At 40.9% G+C, this 14,143-nt stretch overlaps 3 protein-coding genes across 4 annotated transcripts; 1 reads left to right on the forward strand and 2 right to left on the reverse strand.

Annotated features, from left to right (window-relative positions):
• Positions 1–60: 60 nt before the first annotated feature.
• med19a (mediator complex subunit 19a) lies at positions 61–4,467 on the reverse strand. Of its 2 annotated transcripts, none has more exons than XM_052069644.1 (6): positions 4,140–4,467; positions 3,719–3,841; positions 2,482–2,615; positions 1,392–1,488; positions 1,213–1,307; positions 61–408 (listed from the first exon to the last, which is right to left on the reverse strand). In XM_052069644.1, exons 1-6 carry the CDS (start codon positions 4,357–4,359, stop codon positions 343–345), a joined length of 735 nt encoding a protein of 244 aa, XP_051925604.1. In that variant the 5' UTR covers positions 4,360–4,467; the 3' UTR covers positions 61–342. The 2 variants fall into 2 exon arrangements, with proteins under 2 accessions (XP_051925604.1, XP_051925595.1); XM_052069635.1 differs by having other exon boundaries at positions 1,213–1,310; positions 4,140–4,466.
• An 87-nt stretch (positions 4,468–4,554) lies between these two features.
• si:dkey-6i22.5 (polyamine-modulated factor 1) lies at positions 4,555–8,570 on the reverse strand. Its single transcript, XM_052069673.1, has 5 exons — positions 8,276–8,570; positions 6,951–7,056; positions 5,632–5,732; positions 5,198–5,393; positions 4,555–4,704 (listed from the first exon to the last, which is right to left on the reverse strand). The coding sequence occupies exons 1-5, from the start codon at positions 8,488–8,490 to the stop codon at positions 4,639–4,641; spliced, it is 684 nt and encodes a 227-aa protein (XP_051925633.1). The 5' UTR covers positions 8,491–8,570; the 3' UTR covers positions 4,555–4,638.
• A 29-nt stretch (positions 8,571–8,599) lies between these two features.
• tmx2a (thioredoxin-related transmembrane protein 2a) lies at positions 8,600–13,196 on the forward strand. Its single transcript, XM_052069622.1, has 8 exons — positions 8,600–8,850; positions 9,207–9,267; positions 10,620–10,733; positions 10,892–10,968; positions 11,071–11,177; positions 11,279–11,344; positions 11,518–11,647; positions 11,775–13,196. The coding sequence occupies exons 1-8, from the start codon at positions 8,662–8,664 to the stop codon at positions 11,940–11,942; spliced, it is 912 nt and encodes a 303-aa protein (XP_051925582.1). The 5' UTR covers positions 8,600–8,661; the 3' UTR covers positions 11,943–13,196.
• Positions 13,197–14,143: the final 947 nt, after the last annotated feature.

A 14,143-nucleotide genomic window follows, 5' to 3' on the forward strand; every position in this document is an offset into this window, starting at 1 on the left:
GTATGCGCCTGGTCATACTGTTGAGAAATCTAAGCTGTGAGGCAGATGTTAAGGCAAGCATTAACGATAGAAACAAAAGTTTATTTGGGTAGGAAATAGGGGGAAGCATTATTCCAACAAAGTCAGAGAGTGACACAGAGCTCACAGCTTGCCGTCAAAGAGTCCGAAGTGTCGTTGTGCCTACTGCTCCTGAACGCATCAAGAAAACATTTGTAGTTTCCAGTCAATCTTTTCTTACACAATAGCATACTTTGAATAATGCAAGTATCTGTGCAACACTCAGACGCGCGTGCTGACAAACGGGGCACAGTCACTCTGAGGCATGTGCACGTGGGTTCGGGTCTATCTGAGGCTGTTGCTGTTGGGTTGCAAGCCAGCCAGGCCAGTATGATCGGGGCTGTGGCGGTTCTGGAGGAAGGGGGAGGACGGAGAACCAATTCTATTAATATCAACAATATCACTGAAGACTCCCGACACAGAGGCATATCTGTGCCCCTCTGGATGTGAAACACAGAGGGGCACGGATATGCATTTTGAAAAGGCAAACTGAAGGCGTAATGCTATCAAACAATCTCTGGCTGATTCTGCAACTTCATTTTTGTGTGCTTGGTTATTTTGGAAGTAACAACATTTGCAGATGAATACATTCGTAATTTTCACATGTACCCTGCCATTTTTTGTTTTTTAAGTGAACAATGCATTCTGGGATGATGACGTAGGATGGTTGCTGCCCACACACATTTCTGCGCTCTGCCGAGCAAAGCAAAACAATTGCGAATTACTTCTAGCATCAACGAAAAGGAGTCATCTTTTGGATGTCAGTTTGAATCTAAAGGGAATAAAGATAGTAAGGTGAGCTTCCAAGGCTTTTCTAAAGAAGCACGGTTTTAACTCCCCATTCATTGGCCTCATTGACAAATAAGCTTGCGACCCCAGCATTAGGACTACATTTCCCATCATGCTTAGACACATGGTTGACGAAAACAGATGCCTGCTAATGATGAGATGCGGACGAGAATGAGAACCTGAACATAATGGGAAGGAATTTGAAATGAAGGCCATCAACTAAAAAGCCGAGATCCATCCAATGTATTGCAACAGGCAGAGCCAATTTATGAGAAAATTAAGGGATTTTAAGTGCGGAGTTATGGTCCGAAAAAAAAATTGCATGTATTTGAAGTGTCTTCTTATGTAAGTGATTGTGTTCCTTACCTTCTTCTTTTTCTTATCTTTCTTCTTCTTCTTGCGATCTGGATCGTCATCCCTTTTTTTCTTCTTCTTCTTGGGGTCGGTGTCTGATGGCGTTTCTGCTGCGTTGTAAAAGTTCCAGATGAAAAGGCATCGTTCAAACACTGATTAGTGTGAGTGCGTCTATTAGGTGGATCTCCTACCTTGTGGCAATGGGTCCTGCGGGCGATGATGTTTATGCTTGTGCTTGCTCTTCTTCTTTGGCGGCTGTATGTGCATTAGTCGATACTGTTCTGGTAGCTGGGAAAGAAACAAACACAGATCGCATGCCCTGTAATTTTTTTTTTTAGAGCACAGTGACACACACACACACTGGTCACCAGCCTGTTGGGAGGCCACACAAACGACCATTTATACTCACATTCACACCTGCGGGTTATATTTCAATGAACCTGACATATATAATTTAAGAATGGAGGAGGCACCCGCCCAAGTACCTGGAGAAAACCCACACAAGCAGTAAATGTGACCAGAAGCAAAGCACCCTCCATATTTCTGCACAAATGTAGGTATCAATCAAGATAAATGTAATTTAGAAAAGATTCATTTTGCAGATCTCAAAATCAAAACTCTACTACTGTATTGTGAAAACAAATCATATTTGTAAGATATGCATTCAAAACACTCACTATGCACGTATCCATTTTAATGGCTTTAATCTTCTAGACCACTCCTGCAATATAACTTGTGGGACGTCTCTGATGTTCAGTTGTTGGAATCACTTTTAAAAATTTGATTCTTTGTGTTTTGGTGAGGCTCAAAATAAAAACTGCTATGCTTGCATAGTTTGATGGTGTACCCAGTATGCCTTGAGGGCATAGTTTTTTTTATTGTAGTTATTAGTAATTAACGAGTTTCTTGTTGTTAATTTACTCTTTTCCAACAAAGTAGTATTTGTTATTTGCATTCACCTACCTCGCTATTTATTCACTTCAATTGAGGCGTAGATTTAATTTTGCATTGTAGGCTTGTTATGCAGGTGACCATGAATTGTGATTCATTATGACTAAAGTGCAGTTCAGTCTGCCACCTGGTGGCAACGGTGCAGCATAAGACTGATAAGTGAAAGCTTTTGCTCATCAAATCAAGCTTATTTGATGTATCACATGCAGATGACAAATGGCAACAACTTGGTCGTCTTTGTGATATACATCATGATATGGCCCAGCTCAAGCTGTGTCTCAACAGTTTCATCCAGGGGTGTCTCAAGAGAGCATTGCACATGATCGTTACCGGCCCAGTGTGTAATCTGAAGCCTGTTAGCAAAGCGCCGGTGAGCGGACTGAAGGAGTTCCCAGACACTGGTGGCTTATCGATCAGGGATCGCAGTGAGCTGCCATCCTGATTCCCGGGACAGTCAATCATACCTACGACAAAGAGGAAGAGAGAGAGAGATACGTTAGCATTCCACAGCGTGATCACAAACAACCATTTTGCTCATCGACTAGTCACCAGTAGTAGTCGTGATTAGTCATTTTGTCAGATCATACGTAAATTGCAGCACATTGCACCAGCAAATAGCAGCTCTCATATGAGCTTTATTAGCTTGCAGCTTGAATTAGTTCAAGTATTTGCAAAATAAAAATGAAGACAATGAAGATGACAGTCCATTTAACTTTGAGGAAACGTTGCAGCTTTTACCTGCACTCCTGACGTGCTTGGCATTAAATTTTAGCTGTGAATATTTAGTAGGGTACATTTTAAAATGGAAACAAAAACTATCCACTTTGCAGAGTGGCAATGGGAATAATATGACTATCTATAAACACGAAAACAAAAGACTTGGAAATATTTGTCAGTCTTTTCAGGCATCAAGCATTTTGAAGTGTAAAATACGACAACAGAGACCCCCCGGACTGTTGAACAGCTGAAGCTATACATTCAAATTGGGTATGTACATCTGGCATGTCCAGTCCCTGCTCTACATCTTCCTCCCATATTCCAAAACATGCATGCATGCAATGTTAACTGAAGATTTGAAATTGACAACAGGAGCGAAAGTAAGTGTGTGAATGGTTGTTGAGCTACACGAGCCCTGCATTCGGTTCACAACTAGTGTGGGGTGTACCTCAATTGGTCGTAATGAGGTCAAGCATGACAGAAAATGGATGGATGTCTCATTGAATTTATGGAGAATACTCCATCCATATATGAGCCCGGTTGGACTGAAATGTAGGGTTGCAGAGTATATTGGTACTACACATTACTGTGATAACTGTTGTCAAAATGAAACAACACGATATATTTTTAGTTACAATACTTTTAGGGTGTAGAAAGGGAAGAGATTTCATCTGTTATGGCACATTTGACAATAAAGTTGTATTCAATTTTACATTCTTTCATCATATAGCCTCTGTGGCAGTGTTTTGCAATAGGACTTTTAAACTAAATAGAAGTGGTGCGTCAAACCAACAGGTGAATATCCTCAACTTTTGGTGACTAGCGTTAGCATCACGCGTCTATGGCCCACCTGGTAATTCCGGTAGAAAGTTGCTGAGCTTCTCCTTCACCTTTTTCCCACAGAATTTGTTGTAGGCGTGTTCCAGGTTGTAGTGCGTGATGAGGTTGGTATTCCCAGTTAACTCGTTCCCAACTAAACACAAGTGGTCCACATTGACAAGCACACATTACACTCTTTCAAAATTGTTTTGCATATGATCACATCATAAACACTATTTTCGTCTGGAGACGCAAACTATTTTATGTTGAAACGCAGAATACAAACATGAGAAACGTAGTCTAAAGGCAAATGTGACACTTGTTCGTAAGAAGCGACAATTTGCTTGGGTGGTGTTAGCATTGTTTACAAACTACTTTTGTTAACGCGTCGGTTATTTTAATCACCTCACCAAACGCAGAGCACACTGTTCAATCAAGCAAAGATATATTACCAGGCAGTTCTCGTAAAAGGTAGAAGGGTTCATTCATAGCTCCAGACTTTCGCAGCGGAGGCCCTTCGTCCCCGAGCTGTGGTGGCATTTGCCCCGCCACAGACACTTGATTTTGCGGGAGCGGCGGCGGAGGTTTCCCAGGTCCGAATCCGAGGGAAGATGAACCCGGAGGTCCCTGAGTTTCATTTTGACCGAATAAAGTGGAGAACATTTCCGTCATACTTGTCACTGTTGTAATTATCCAGCTGTAAACGGGTTACGGTTTTACAGAAAACGTTGATGTTGCCCATTGAAATATTATCTGGTCTTTGTGACGTTTTCACGTAATGCCATGAGTAAACTGCCTGCATACCGTAATACTTGGTCAGTGTGCGCATACGGTTATAGAATTCAGGCTTCAGAAACCACAAAACCATGTTTTCCCATCAGTTTTATTTTTGGGAAAAAAAATGAAAATGTATATAGTTCATTCAGTTAATTCAGCCAATCATTTTGAAGCTTATACATCAAACACATCTCCAGGGCATAATGAAGATGCCAGACTTTCGATTTTGGTAGCTGATGCCTGCAAATACAGAAAAAACACAAACAAATAACAGTCAATAAAAATAGAAAAAGCGTAGCATCGCTCATGTCCTCACACTCCCTTAAAAAAAAAAAAAGAGTACTAGTGTGGGTAGCTGGCTTTGAATGTGGCAAAGTGCAGATTATCTTGTTGTACCGTGTTCAAGCCATTCCTTAAATGGAATAGCTCCAGACTTTCGTATTTCTGTATGAAATTTATATGGTTGGGTCAATGTCACTGAGCTTTGGGTGGCCCAACACAGTCACCTAAGCCCCGGGCCACTGTTAACATAAAACCCTGCTCGCACATAAATGTAATGATTCCCAACCTGGGTGTTGTGGTACCCTCGTGTATGCAGAAGCTAAGACCTGAAAATGCTAACTACCTGGCCACGTGCTGGCCCTAAATGCATCGTGTTAAGTACAAAAAACAATCAAAAGCAATTTCCAGAGTGTTGCAATCAAATAAACATTTTGCCACTTTTCTTTCTGACCTCCCACTCGGCAGCAGCTGTTGAAATCTGATGTTCGGCCTGAGCAATCCTCTCCCTGCCAGCCTGAACCTTTAGTGCAAGGGCAGAATTCTCAGCGAGAATCTTTTTGAGCTCATGTCGCAAATAAGCCTCCTGCTTTTGATAGAAGGGAATTATAAAGCTGCTGAAGTCTTGTTCCGGAATCCCCGAGGGCCGCCTAAGGAAAGAGGTGAATTGAAATTTGGACAATTATTGCATTTTCGTAACACAGTTGGATAAATAGTCAATAATTTATGATAAACATACTACATTGTACCAAGCAATAAGCCACTGAAGTGGATCAACACAAAAATGTTGAAGACAGAATCCTATCTGCCTCAAAAATAATCGCAATGAGTCCATATTCCAAGAAAAGGAGTAAATAGCAATTTGAATCCGTGTACTTGTGTACCAACCATGCAGGATCTGGACTATTTTCAGCAGCACTTTCCAATTTGTCCAGCTCATTGAGTTTGGATTCGAGACTTGCTTCTTCATTCAGTCTTCTGATATCATCCTTAACAGGGAAAGAAAGACTCGGGTCATTATGTCTACGAACAATTCACCACAATAAATAAAATGGCCATGAATACCACTTGGCACAGTGTGTTTGAACATTAACACTGCACTTAAATAGAAACAAAACTGAACTGTATTTAAAAAATTAAGTGGCATACATTTGCCAAGTAAAAATTTTAATGTACCTGATTTTTAAACGGGTTGGAAGAATAGCGCCAAGTTTTATTCAGACATGTTTGATTGTGTTTCATGTTTTAAAATGCTTTTTTTTTTTTTTGCTTAGACTTGGGGACGTTTTTTTTTCCCTTTGCTTTGATTTGCAACCGCAAATTTGGGAGACGATAATATCTTTCAAGAGGGAGTGAACTCATTCCAACTCACCCTACTATAAGCAGCAGTTTGGCAAATACTGAACAATTCATCATCAAAAAAAATGTTTTGTGCCACTCGCAGATTAAGTTTACAGTCAAACTAAACATAAAAGAAAGACAATTACACATTCTCTATTTAAAACAACATGCAGACAAAAAATACAAAACATCACTGCCATGCTAACGCTTAGCATCGGTAACTGCGGTTTAAGAAGCAAGTGGATAGATGAATGGAGGGGTATTTGAACACAAACGATGGAGCACCACATCTAGACGCATAACAATAGTCACAGTCACTGGATGATACCAGTCTTAGTTCCAAGCACCCATTACTCCGGACGGCAGACAATACCAATGTATGACTGAATGGTTTTCTAAGTGATCTCTGTCTATTTCATTCTTCTTATTTGTCTGTTAAGATCCAATTCATCTAAGTATCCACTTTGTATGTTTTTCTGGTTTTTATTCACGTTTAGGGTGCATTGTGTGTTTTTATGTAAATGTATGTTTGTTAACTTCATTTCTGCCTCGCTGAGCGAGCACTCATCTCGTTTCAATTCCAATCGCTTCTCATTTCCATTAAGATGCAATTCCTACATGTACAGTATGTGTATAAGGTTCATATCAATGCTTAGAGAGCATTGTTCGTGTATTTGTACCAAAAATGACATGTTTTATCTGTTAACTTAATCTCCTCAAGGTCTGAATCGGTGCTTCTCTCTTTTCAGTTCCCTGAAGGTCGACCCTCTCATACAATATTACCAATACGATGCAATTTCGAGAAGTATACTGTATGCACATATGTTATAGGGTCTATATATGCTTTGTACGTAATGTATGCTTACCTTTATAGCTCTCTGCAACTCATCTACAAACTGCTTATGAATATTTTCCATCCTTTGACGGTTCATCTTGTAGAATTGATGGAACATGCTGGAAAACCTGTCGAAACTGTTTTACAGTAAGAGAACAAGTGTTACAATAATATTTCCAAAGGGTATGATAACACGCACGGCTTTTAAAGTCCCACCACATTGAATGATTCAGCATAGTTCATTTTACATATTAACATGGCAGACCAGGTGGCACGGTGTTCGACCGGTTAGCACGTTCGTCTCACAGTGTTGGACAGAGGTACAGTACGTTTCGATTCCGGCACCGGCCTTCCTGTGTGGAGTTTGCATGTTCTCTCCGTCCTTGAGTGGGTTTTCTCCAGGTACCCCATTTTTCTCCCACATTCCAAAAACATGCGTGGCAGGTCAATGGAACACTCTATATTGTCCATCGGGGTGAGTGTGAGCGCGAATGGCTGTTCGTCTATATGTGCCCTGTGATTGGCTGGCAACAAGTTCAGATAAGACCCCACCTACTTCTTGTGAGGATAAGCGGATAAGAAAGTAGATGGATAGATATGGCAGGCCGTGTATCTGGAGGCATCTAGGAGGCCTCCCAACCAGATGCCCATGCTACCTCATCTGGCTCGGCTCTGAGCTGCTCCCAGATGACTGAGCTTCTCACCTGATTTCCAAGTGGGTATATGTGTAGGCAAAGTCCACCTATTCTAGTCGGAACTCCTCTGCTTCTCACACCAGCTAAGGCTCCTTCCCTGCTTGAGAGGTGATATTCCATGTCCCGAGAGCTAGCTTCTGGGGATCAAACCGCCACGGTCCTCCGCCCAGCTCACAAAGGATCGGACCCTTTTGGCCCCTTACACAGGTGGTGAGCCCATGGTAAGGGGGACCCACGTTGCCTCTTTGGGCTGTCACATGAGTGTACCCTGGCCGCCAAGCGCAAGCCAGCGAGCCCCACCTTCAGGCCTGGCTCCAAAGGGTGGCCCTGGTGACCCGCATATGGGCATGGAAAAACTTCTATCGAATATTTTAGTCATCAAATGGAGTGATTTGTTTGTCAGCATTTGTTTGTCTGGTCCCGTGGATCTGTTTGCCATGAGTGACCCTACTAGAAGCATAAAGCCCCAGACAATTTAGCTCCAAGTATCATTGGGACACAGAAACCCCCTCCACTACGGAAAGGTGACGGCTCACGCAGGCGTAGCTTACCCACACCACTACATACTATGTAAACACAGACGGCATTTATCATACACAAATACGAAACCAAAGCCCGACAATAATCTTTATGTTCTTAAAATCAAATACTAAAAGCTCACCTAGCGAAGTGCATAAACTCTTCAAGGCTTTTGTCAATGACTTCATTGTACAATTTCAACCTCTTGCCTCGAGGTTCGTCATTTGAGGATGGTTCACGAATTGCTTCTGATTTTACAACCTGTGATGAAAGCTCCTCCGCAGATTCATCAATGCGGCGTTGTGTTGCAGAATTTTCGTTTGACAGCTTTTCTATTGGTCCTTCGACGTCCTCCATTTCTCCACCTTATCACATTTTACAATACGCGCCTAAACTACGGCACGCTACAAAGCCCAGAACACAGGAAAACATTTGCTTCGCGCATGCGCGGGGTCGACACGGAAGCAACACTGCGTCACTTCCTTCAGTTGACTTTCGGCATCTGCTGGATAGCTCCTTTTGGCCAAAATGGGTTTGATCACCGGAGTCTGCGCTTTCTTATACCACCTGCCCCAGATTTACAAATGGCTGCTGAAACCCTATTACATCACCTCCTTCTTCATGACTATCGCCTTCTTGGTTGTCCGAAAGACTCCTGGTTTGTGCGAGCACCTTGCGACGCAGCGTGAAGACGGCAACTCATGCGACTTCGACTGGGTAAGCAACACTCGGTCGGGTCGTGTAACGCACGTAAATAAATATCGAGGTGTCTTGTTATTTTCCAAGAGCTACGCGTGCATTCTATGTGTGCCCGTCTTCATCTATCTATCTATCTATCTATCTATCTATCTATCTATCTATCTATCTATCTATCTATCTATCTATCTATCTATCTATCTATCTATCTATCTATCTATCTATCTATCTATCTATCTATCTATCTATTAGTAAATTATGTATGCTTGTTTTAAGTGCACATTTTTATCCTGTGCTTTATGCTCTTGTAAACTGTCTTTGAGTGTGATGAAAAGCGCTTTCAAATAAAATGTATTATTATTGTTATTATAATATAGAGAGAAGTGGAGATTCTCATGTTCCTCAGTGCCATAGTGATGATGAAAAACAGAAGAGCAAGTAAGTATCATTACACTCCAACCCTCGGCCCTGCACAGATATGTCAGCCCCCACCAACAATTCGTTAGTTACATTTGATCAGATTGCAAACAAAACAAGTGACCCAATATTTAGGATTTTTATGGCCATCATCTATTTTTCTCTCCATTAAAAAAAATCTGATCTTCACCAAAATCTATGTGGACATCTCTACATATATTCACACAAATCTCCGAAAATATAAAAAAGATTGCACCAATATTTTGGATTTTAACAGCATCTTCTCCTTTGGTGCATACAGCTCAATGTTGCTTAATTAAGGAGGAAAACACTTAATGTCCATAAAATCCAAAATATTAGGTGATCGTTTCATATTTTCAGATTGATGTGGGCACCGGTAGAGAGAGGGTCATGAATTTTGATTGTTTGTTGTTTTCTTACATAAACGACCTTAAGTTCTTCTCTGTAGTGAACATCTATAGGGAGGAAAGGGCTTCATGTCCATAAAATCCAAAATACGGTGGCGATCGCTTCAATTTCAAATGTTGAAGTGGACAAGTAGAGCTGTGCATGTGGATTTTGGTGACAGTTCATCGCAGATTTCTGAAATTAAGCGACACACGGCCTTTTCACATGTACATTTAGCGTTTTAGACTGTCCCCAGATACTACTGTACCTTTCTGAGTCCAAGTACCCGTACTTACAATTGAGTACTCGCTGATGCCAAGTGCTAATGCTTGATTGTGACTTTATGTCTTGTAATTGAGATCTGATATGGCATAACTTTGACTTCAACATAAAGCTTTTCATGATAACGACTTGTCGTGACTGACATTTTAACATCCAATTGCTCTTCTCACGGACTTGACACGATTCACTTTAAGGTAGCCTGTAATGCTGTTCAGCTATCAAGTAAAACCGTTAGCAGAACAACTGAAGTGATAGTTCATGACAGCATCACTTGCGCCCTTTGACTCGACATGCTGCTTCATTATGACTTTGTGAAGGGAGCGTGGCCAAGTTGGTCAGAGCCAAGCACTGCGGAGCTAGTTTCTAGTACTGTTTTTTTTTTTTTAATTCATTCATTAGGGAACATGACAGCCCACATTAGCACCAGAATTAACCTTCATACAACAGTTGTGTGCTAAACTTTAGAAACTGCTCTAAAAGAGGCCAATTGTGTCCTTGTTTTTTGGTGACTGTTTAACAAAAGTGCAATCTAATGTGTGACCATTTCAGTTATCACCCCCAAGCAACGCTTGCCAAATGCAGGAAGCGGTTCACTACAAACAAACCAGTCTACTGTTGTGTAAACATTAACCTTGAAGATCCTCTGACCTTGTATCAACTTTTTTTTTCTTCCACACCTGCAGTCACCTTGGAGCAGCACATTGGCAACTTGTTCCTGTTCAGCAAAGTGGCCAACGCCATTCTCTTTTTCCGGCTAGACATTCGCCTCGGCATCCTCTACCTCGCATTGTGTGTTGGTCAGTGGCTTTGTCACGATCATCTGTAATAATCTGTCTGAGTCATTGTACATCTTCAATTATGAAGCAGGTGTAAACCTATTTAAGGGACAGGATGAGAATTTAAAATATACCTTCCTCTTGACTATGAATGTAATATTTCTTTTCTTTCTCCCCAGCATTTGTCATGACTTGCAAGCCTCCTCTATATGTGGGCCCCGAGTACATCAAGTACTTCAATGATAAGACCATTGATGTGAGTTGGATGTATCACATTAAACAAAAGTAATAATACATTTCCAGAATGCTTAATATGTTGAGAAAATAATGTATTGTTTTGTGTTTTTTTTTCTTTCAGGAGGAGCTGCAGAAAGACAGTCGTGTCACCTGGATTGTTGAATTCTACGCCAACTGGTCGTCTGACTGCCAGTCCTTCGCACCGGTTTATGCTGACCTTTCGCTCAAGTAAGAGATGACTTGTCATTCACTTCATCGGAATTAGAAAACGAAACACTGAAGTTCGAGGCTCTGCCGCTTTGAGAGGTTGGCGTGATCTGTATTTGCAGGTACAACTGTGCTGGTCTGAGGTTTGGGAAGGTGGATGTTGGGCGTTACGGAGAGGTTTCACAGAGGTAATTTCGACCAGTCATATTTTCACTTCTTTTCGATATGATGGCCAAGTGTCCCAAAAAGTTTGTTCATGCCCACTTTTATTACGGGTAGTGTAAAGCTAATATTTAATCTTGAATCTCATCCGTGGATCTCTCATTGAAATTGATGAATAAAGTCACAACATCTTGACCAGGTACAAAGTGAGCACATCCCCGCTGTCCAAACAGCTTCCTTCACTGGTGCTATTTCAAGGTGGGCAGGAAGTTATGAGGCGTCCAGCAGTAGACAGTAAAGGCCGAGCTATTTCATGGACTTTCAATGAGGTATTATAATAATAATAATACATTTTATTTATAAGCCTTTCAAAATGGCTGCATTGAGAACCATGAAGTAACGCAGCTAAGAATTTACCCCACTATGCCACTAATACCGTTTTATTTCAATTGTTAGGAGAACATCATCAGAGAGTTTGATCTCAACGAGCGCTTCCAGAAGTCCAAGAAATTGAACAAGAGTCGTGCTTTGAAGGAAGAGAAGCAACAGAACTCCCATCAAGAGGAGGCAGAGCCTGATGCGGACACTCAGGAGCAAAGCTCAGAGAGCAAGAAAGACAAGTGAATATTGGAAAGTGTGGTTCGCAGATGTACTGTATGTTTTTTTCTTAAAATGACCTGCCTTCCAGTATTTTTTTAATCCCTAATAATGTAGAATGCTTCAGATTTTACTAAGTGAAAAAAAAGTGGGTCAGTGCACTGGTCTGTTTTTGGAGCGAAGTTGATAGCCTAATTGTGGCCATGCAAAATATTAGGCAATGGTCGAGGGAAATTTGATCAACGTAATTTTTTTTTTTTGAATATTTTTTGGCTGCGTAACATTTCTCTCCTGTGTACAGTTGTGGAACTTGTGTTTACTAATGTCCCATCACTCAAAAGCAAATTAAAACATGCATAGTTAAACTTGTCACACTTTGCGTTTCATCAGTTTGACCTTTTATTCTGAGAAGACATCTTCAAAAAAATCTTGATAAGGCCATTTTGGAGTCTTCAATGTGTTACAGGTATTTGTGAAACTTGTTCCAATCCCACATGAGCAATATTTATTCTCACAAGTATTGTCAACATACTGTACTCACACAGGTTTGAATTGTTCAGCGGAAGGAAAGTAACACAGGTTTGCTAATCTCTTTTTCAGCTGCTTGTGCCATTTCTGCTGACTTCATTGTGATCCTGGGGAAGGGGTCCCAAAAAAAAGTGAAATTTGCACACCGGGGAAACAATCAGCATAAACATGCATGAAGAAGACACGGCCTGGCAGAAGTGAGAATGTCAAACAGTCCGCGTTAAAGGAAAAAGTACATTTTTCTCAAAGACGCGCTGAACTTAATCAAATCCTTGATTGGGTAAAAAAATATATATGCCCAATTCAAACAAATATGAACAGACAAAACCCATATTTTTTCCCCTTTATGTGGTTGTCACCATTGAATATTTTTAGAATCTTTTATCAATGTAGCAAATACAATTTTATTTTGGAATTCATATGTACTATAAACCAATTTTTCACACACAAGAGGGGGACTGATGTTGTCGCCAATCTTTTTGAAATCGCTTCAGGTATTTGTTCAGTCATTGCTTTCCAAAGTAAATGATGCTTCTTTTGATTAAACAGACATCACAGAAACATTACTGTTGGCAGAATGAAATCTGAAAATGTGAAAAATACCAAGTTAGGCAATGGCTCTAAATTTTTACAACTGTTCAAATGGTTGTGGGTTAATTTGATAACTGATTAATTATGGAACCTCTTGGCTGTTTTTGCTGGGGTTTGAAGTCACTTGTACCTAATAGACATGTCTGAATGTGAAGCGCCCCACCCCCCAAAAAAGACCTGCAATACACAATGTAAGGAGAAGTTAAATATATTAACAGAAAAAAGCAAAAATGTGCGTTGCCCTTATAAATGGTCTTAAAGAAAAACCAAGACTCATTGCAAACCAGTCCTGCATGATAACGGGCACTGTATATTCTAGTGATGCACCGAAATTAACATTCTCAGCAGAAAACAAATAGGAGGAAACCCAGGCAGAAAACTGAAACATCAAATGTATTATATCTTGAAAACCACGGGGAAAACATCCTCCACTGAACATATTCTACACTTTGTCAACTTTGTCTAATGCAAGCTCCCGGGTTCCTATCGTCCATTATCTCACGGAGCGGCAACGTTTTGCAAGTGTGCGCGCACGGAGCGAAGGTTTTTTTATGTTAGGTTTCGTTCAAAGTTGTTAAGGGTCGCAAAAACGAGTGCAGCGAACTACTTGTTTTTGACTAGCCCGAAGTTGTACCGTTTCGAGCCCGTATCTCACTTAGAAGAGTGTGTTTGCGAGATTGTGCGCATGTAGTGAGTTCTTTTTTCGTGAGGGATCGTTCAAGGTCGCAAATTCGTGGGGCAGTTTTAATGGTTGCAAACAGTTTTTCTTCTTGCCATCAAATTTTGAACGTGTTCATAATTAAAATGATAAACTGGCCGAACATATTTGCGACCGATTGTGACCTCGAATGAACCCCAATGAAAGAATAGCATTCGCTACGTGCGCAAACTCTCGCCTTTCGTTGAGATGCGTGCTTAAGAACAGCACGACAACAAGCTTGTTAAAAATAAGTAGCTTGCTGAGGCTAGCATAAAAGGTCAAATTGATGCTTCATAAAGTACAAGAAGTCGGAGTGATGCGTACAAATTCAAGGCCACCAGGTGCACCGTGATGCGCCACATACTTTGTTTTTTTTTTGTTGGCCCTAAACCAGGGGTGCCCAACATTT

The sequence above is a fragment of the Hippocampus zosterae genome, chromosome 1 (genome assembly GCF_025434085.1).
Source record: "Hippocampus zosterae strain Florida chromosome 1, ASM2543408v3, whole genome shotgun sequence".
Classification (NCBI taxonomy): Eukaryota; Metazoa; Chordata; class Actinopteri; order Syngnathiformes; family Syngnathidae; genus Hippocampus; species Hippocampus zosterae.

Bases quoted from the DNA above. Each gene is read 5' to 3' on its own strand.
- med19a (XM_052069635.1), bottom strand. From the start codon at position 4,359: ATGACGGAAATGTTCTCCACTTTATTCGGTCAAAATGAAACTCAGGGA. The intron at 3,842-4,139 runs GTAATATATCTT...ACTTGTGTTTAG, and splicing joins CCTTTTACGAGAACTGCCTG to TTGGGAACGAGTTAACTGGG. The intron at 1,489-2,481 runs GTAACGATCATG...TTTCTTTCCCAG, and splicing joins TCAGATTACACACTGGGCCG to CTACCAGAACAGTATCGACT.
- tmx2a (XM_052069622.1), top strand. From the start codon at position 8,662: ATGGGTTTGATCACCGGAGTCTGCGCTTTCTTATACCACCTGCCCCAG. The intron at 10,969-11,070 runs GTGAGTTGGATG...TTTTTCTTTCAG, and splicing joins TCAATGATAAGACCATTGAT to GAGGAGCTGCAGAAAGACAG. The intron at 11,648-11,774 runs GTATTATAATAA...TTCAATTGTTAG, and splicing joins TTTCATGGACTTTCAATGAG to GAGAACATCATCAGAGAGTT.
- si:dkey-6i22.5 (XM_052069673.1), bottom strand. From the start codon at position 8,490: ATGGAGGACGTCGAAGGACCAATAGAAAAGCTGTCAAACGAAAATTCT. The intron at 5,394-5,631 runs GTTGGTACACAA...CTCTTTCCTTAG, and splicing joins AATAGTCCAGATCCTGCATG to GCGGCCCTCGGGGATTCCGG. The intron at 4,705-5,197 runs GTCAGAAAGAAA...CTGTATTTGCAG, and splicing joins CAGCTGCTGCCGAGTGGGAG to GCATCAGCTACCAAAATCGA.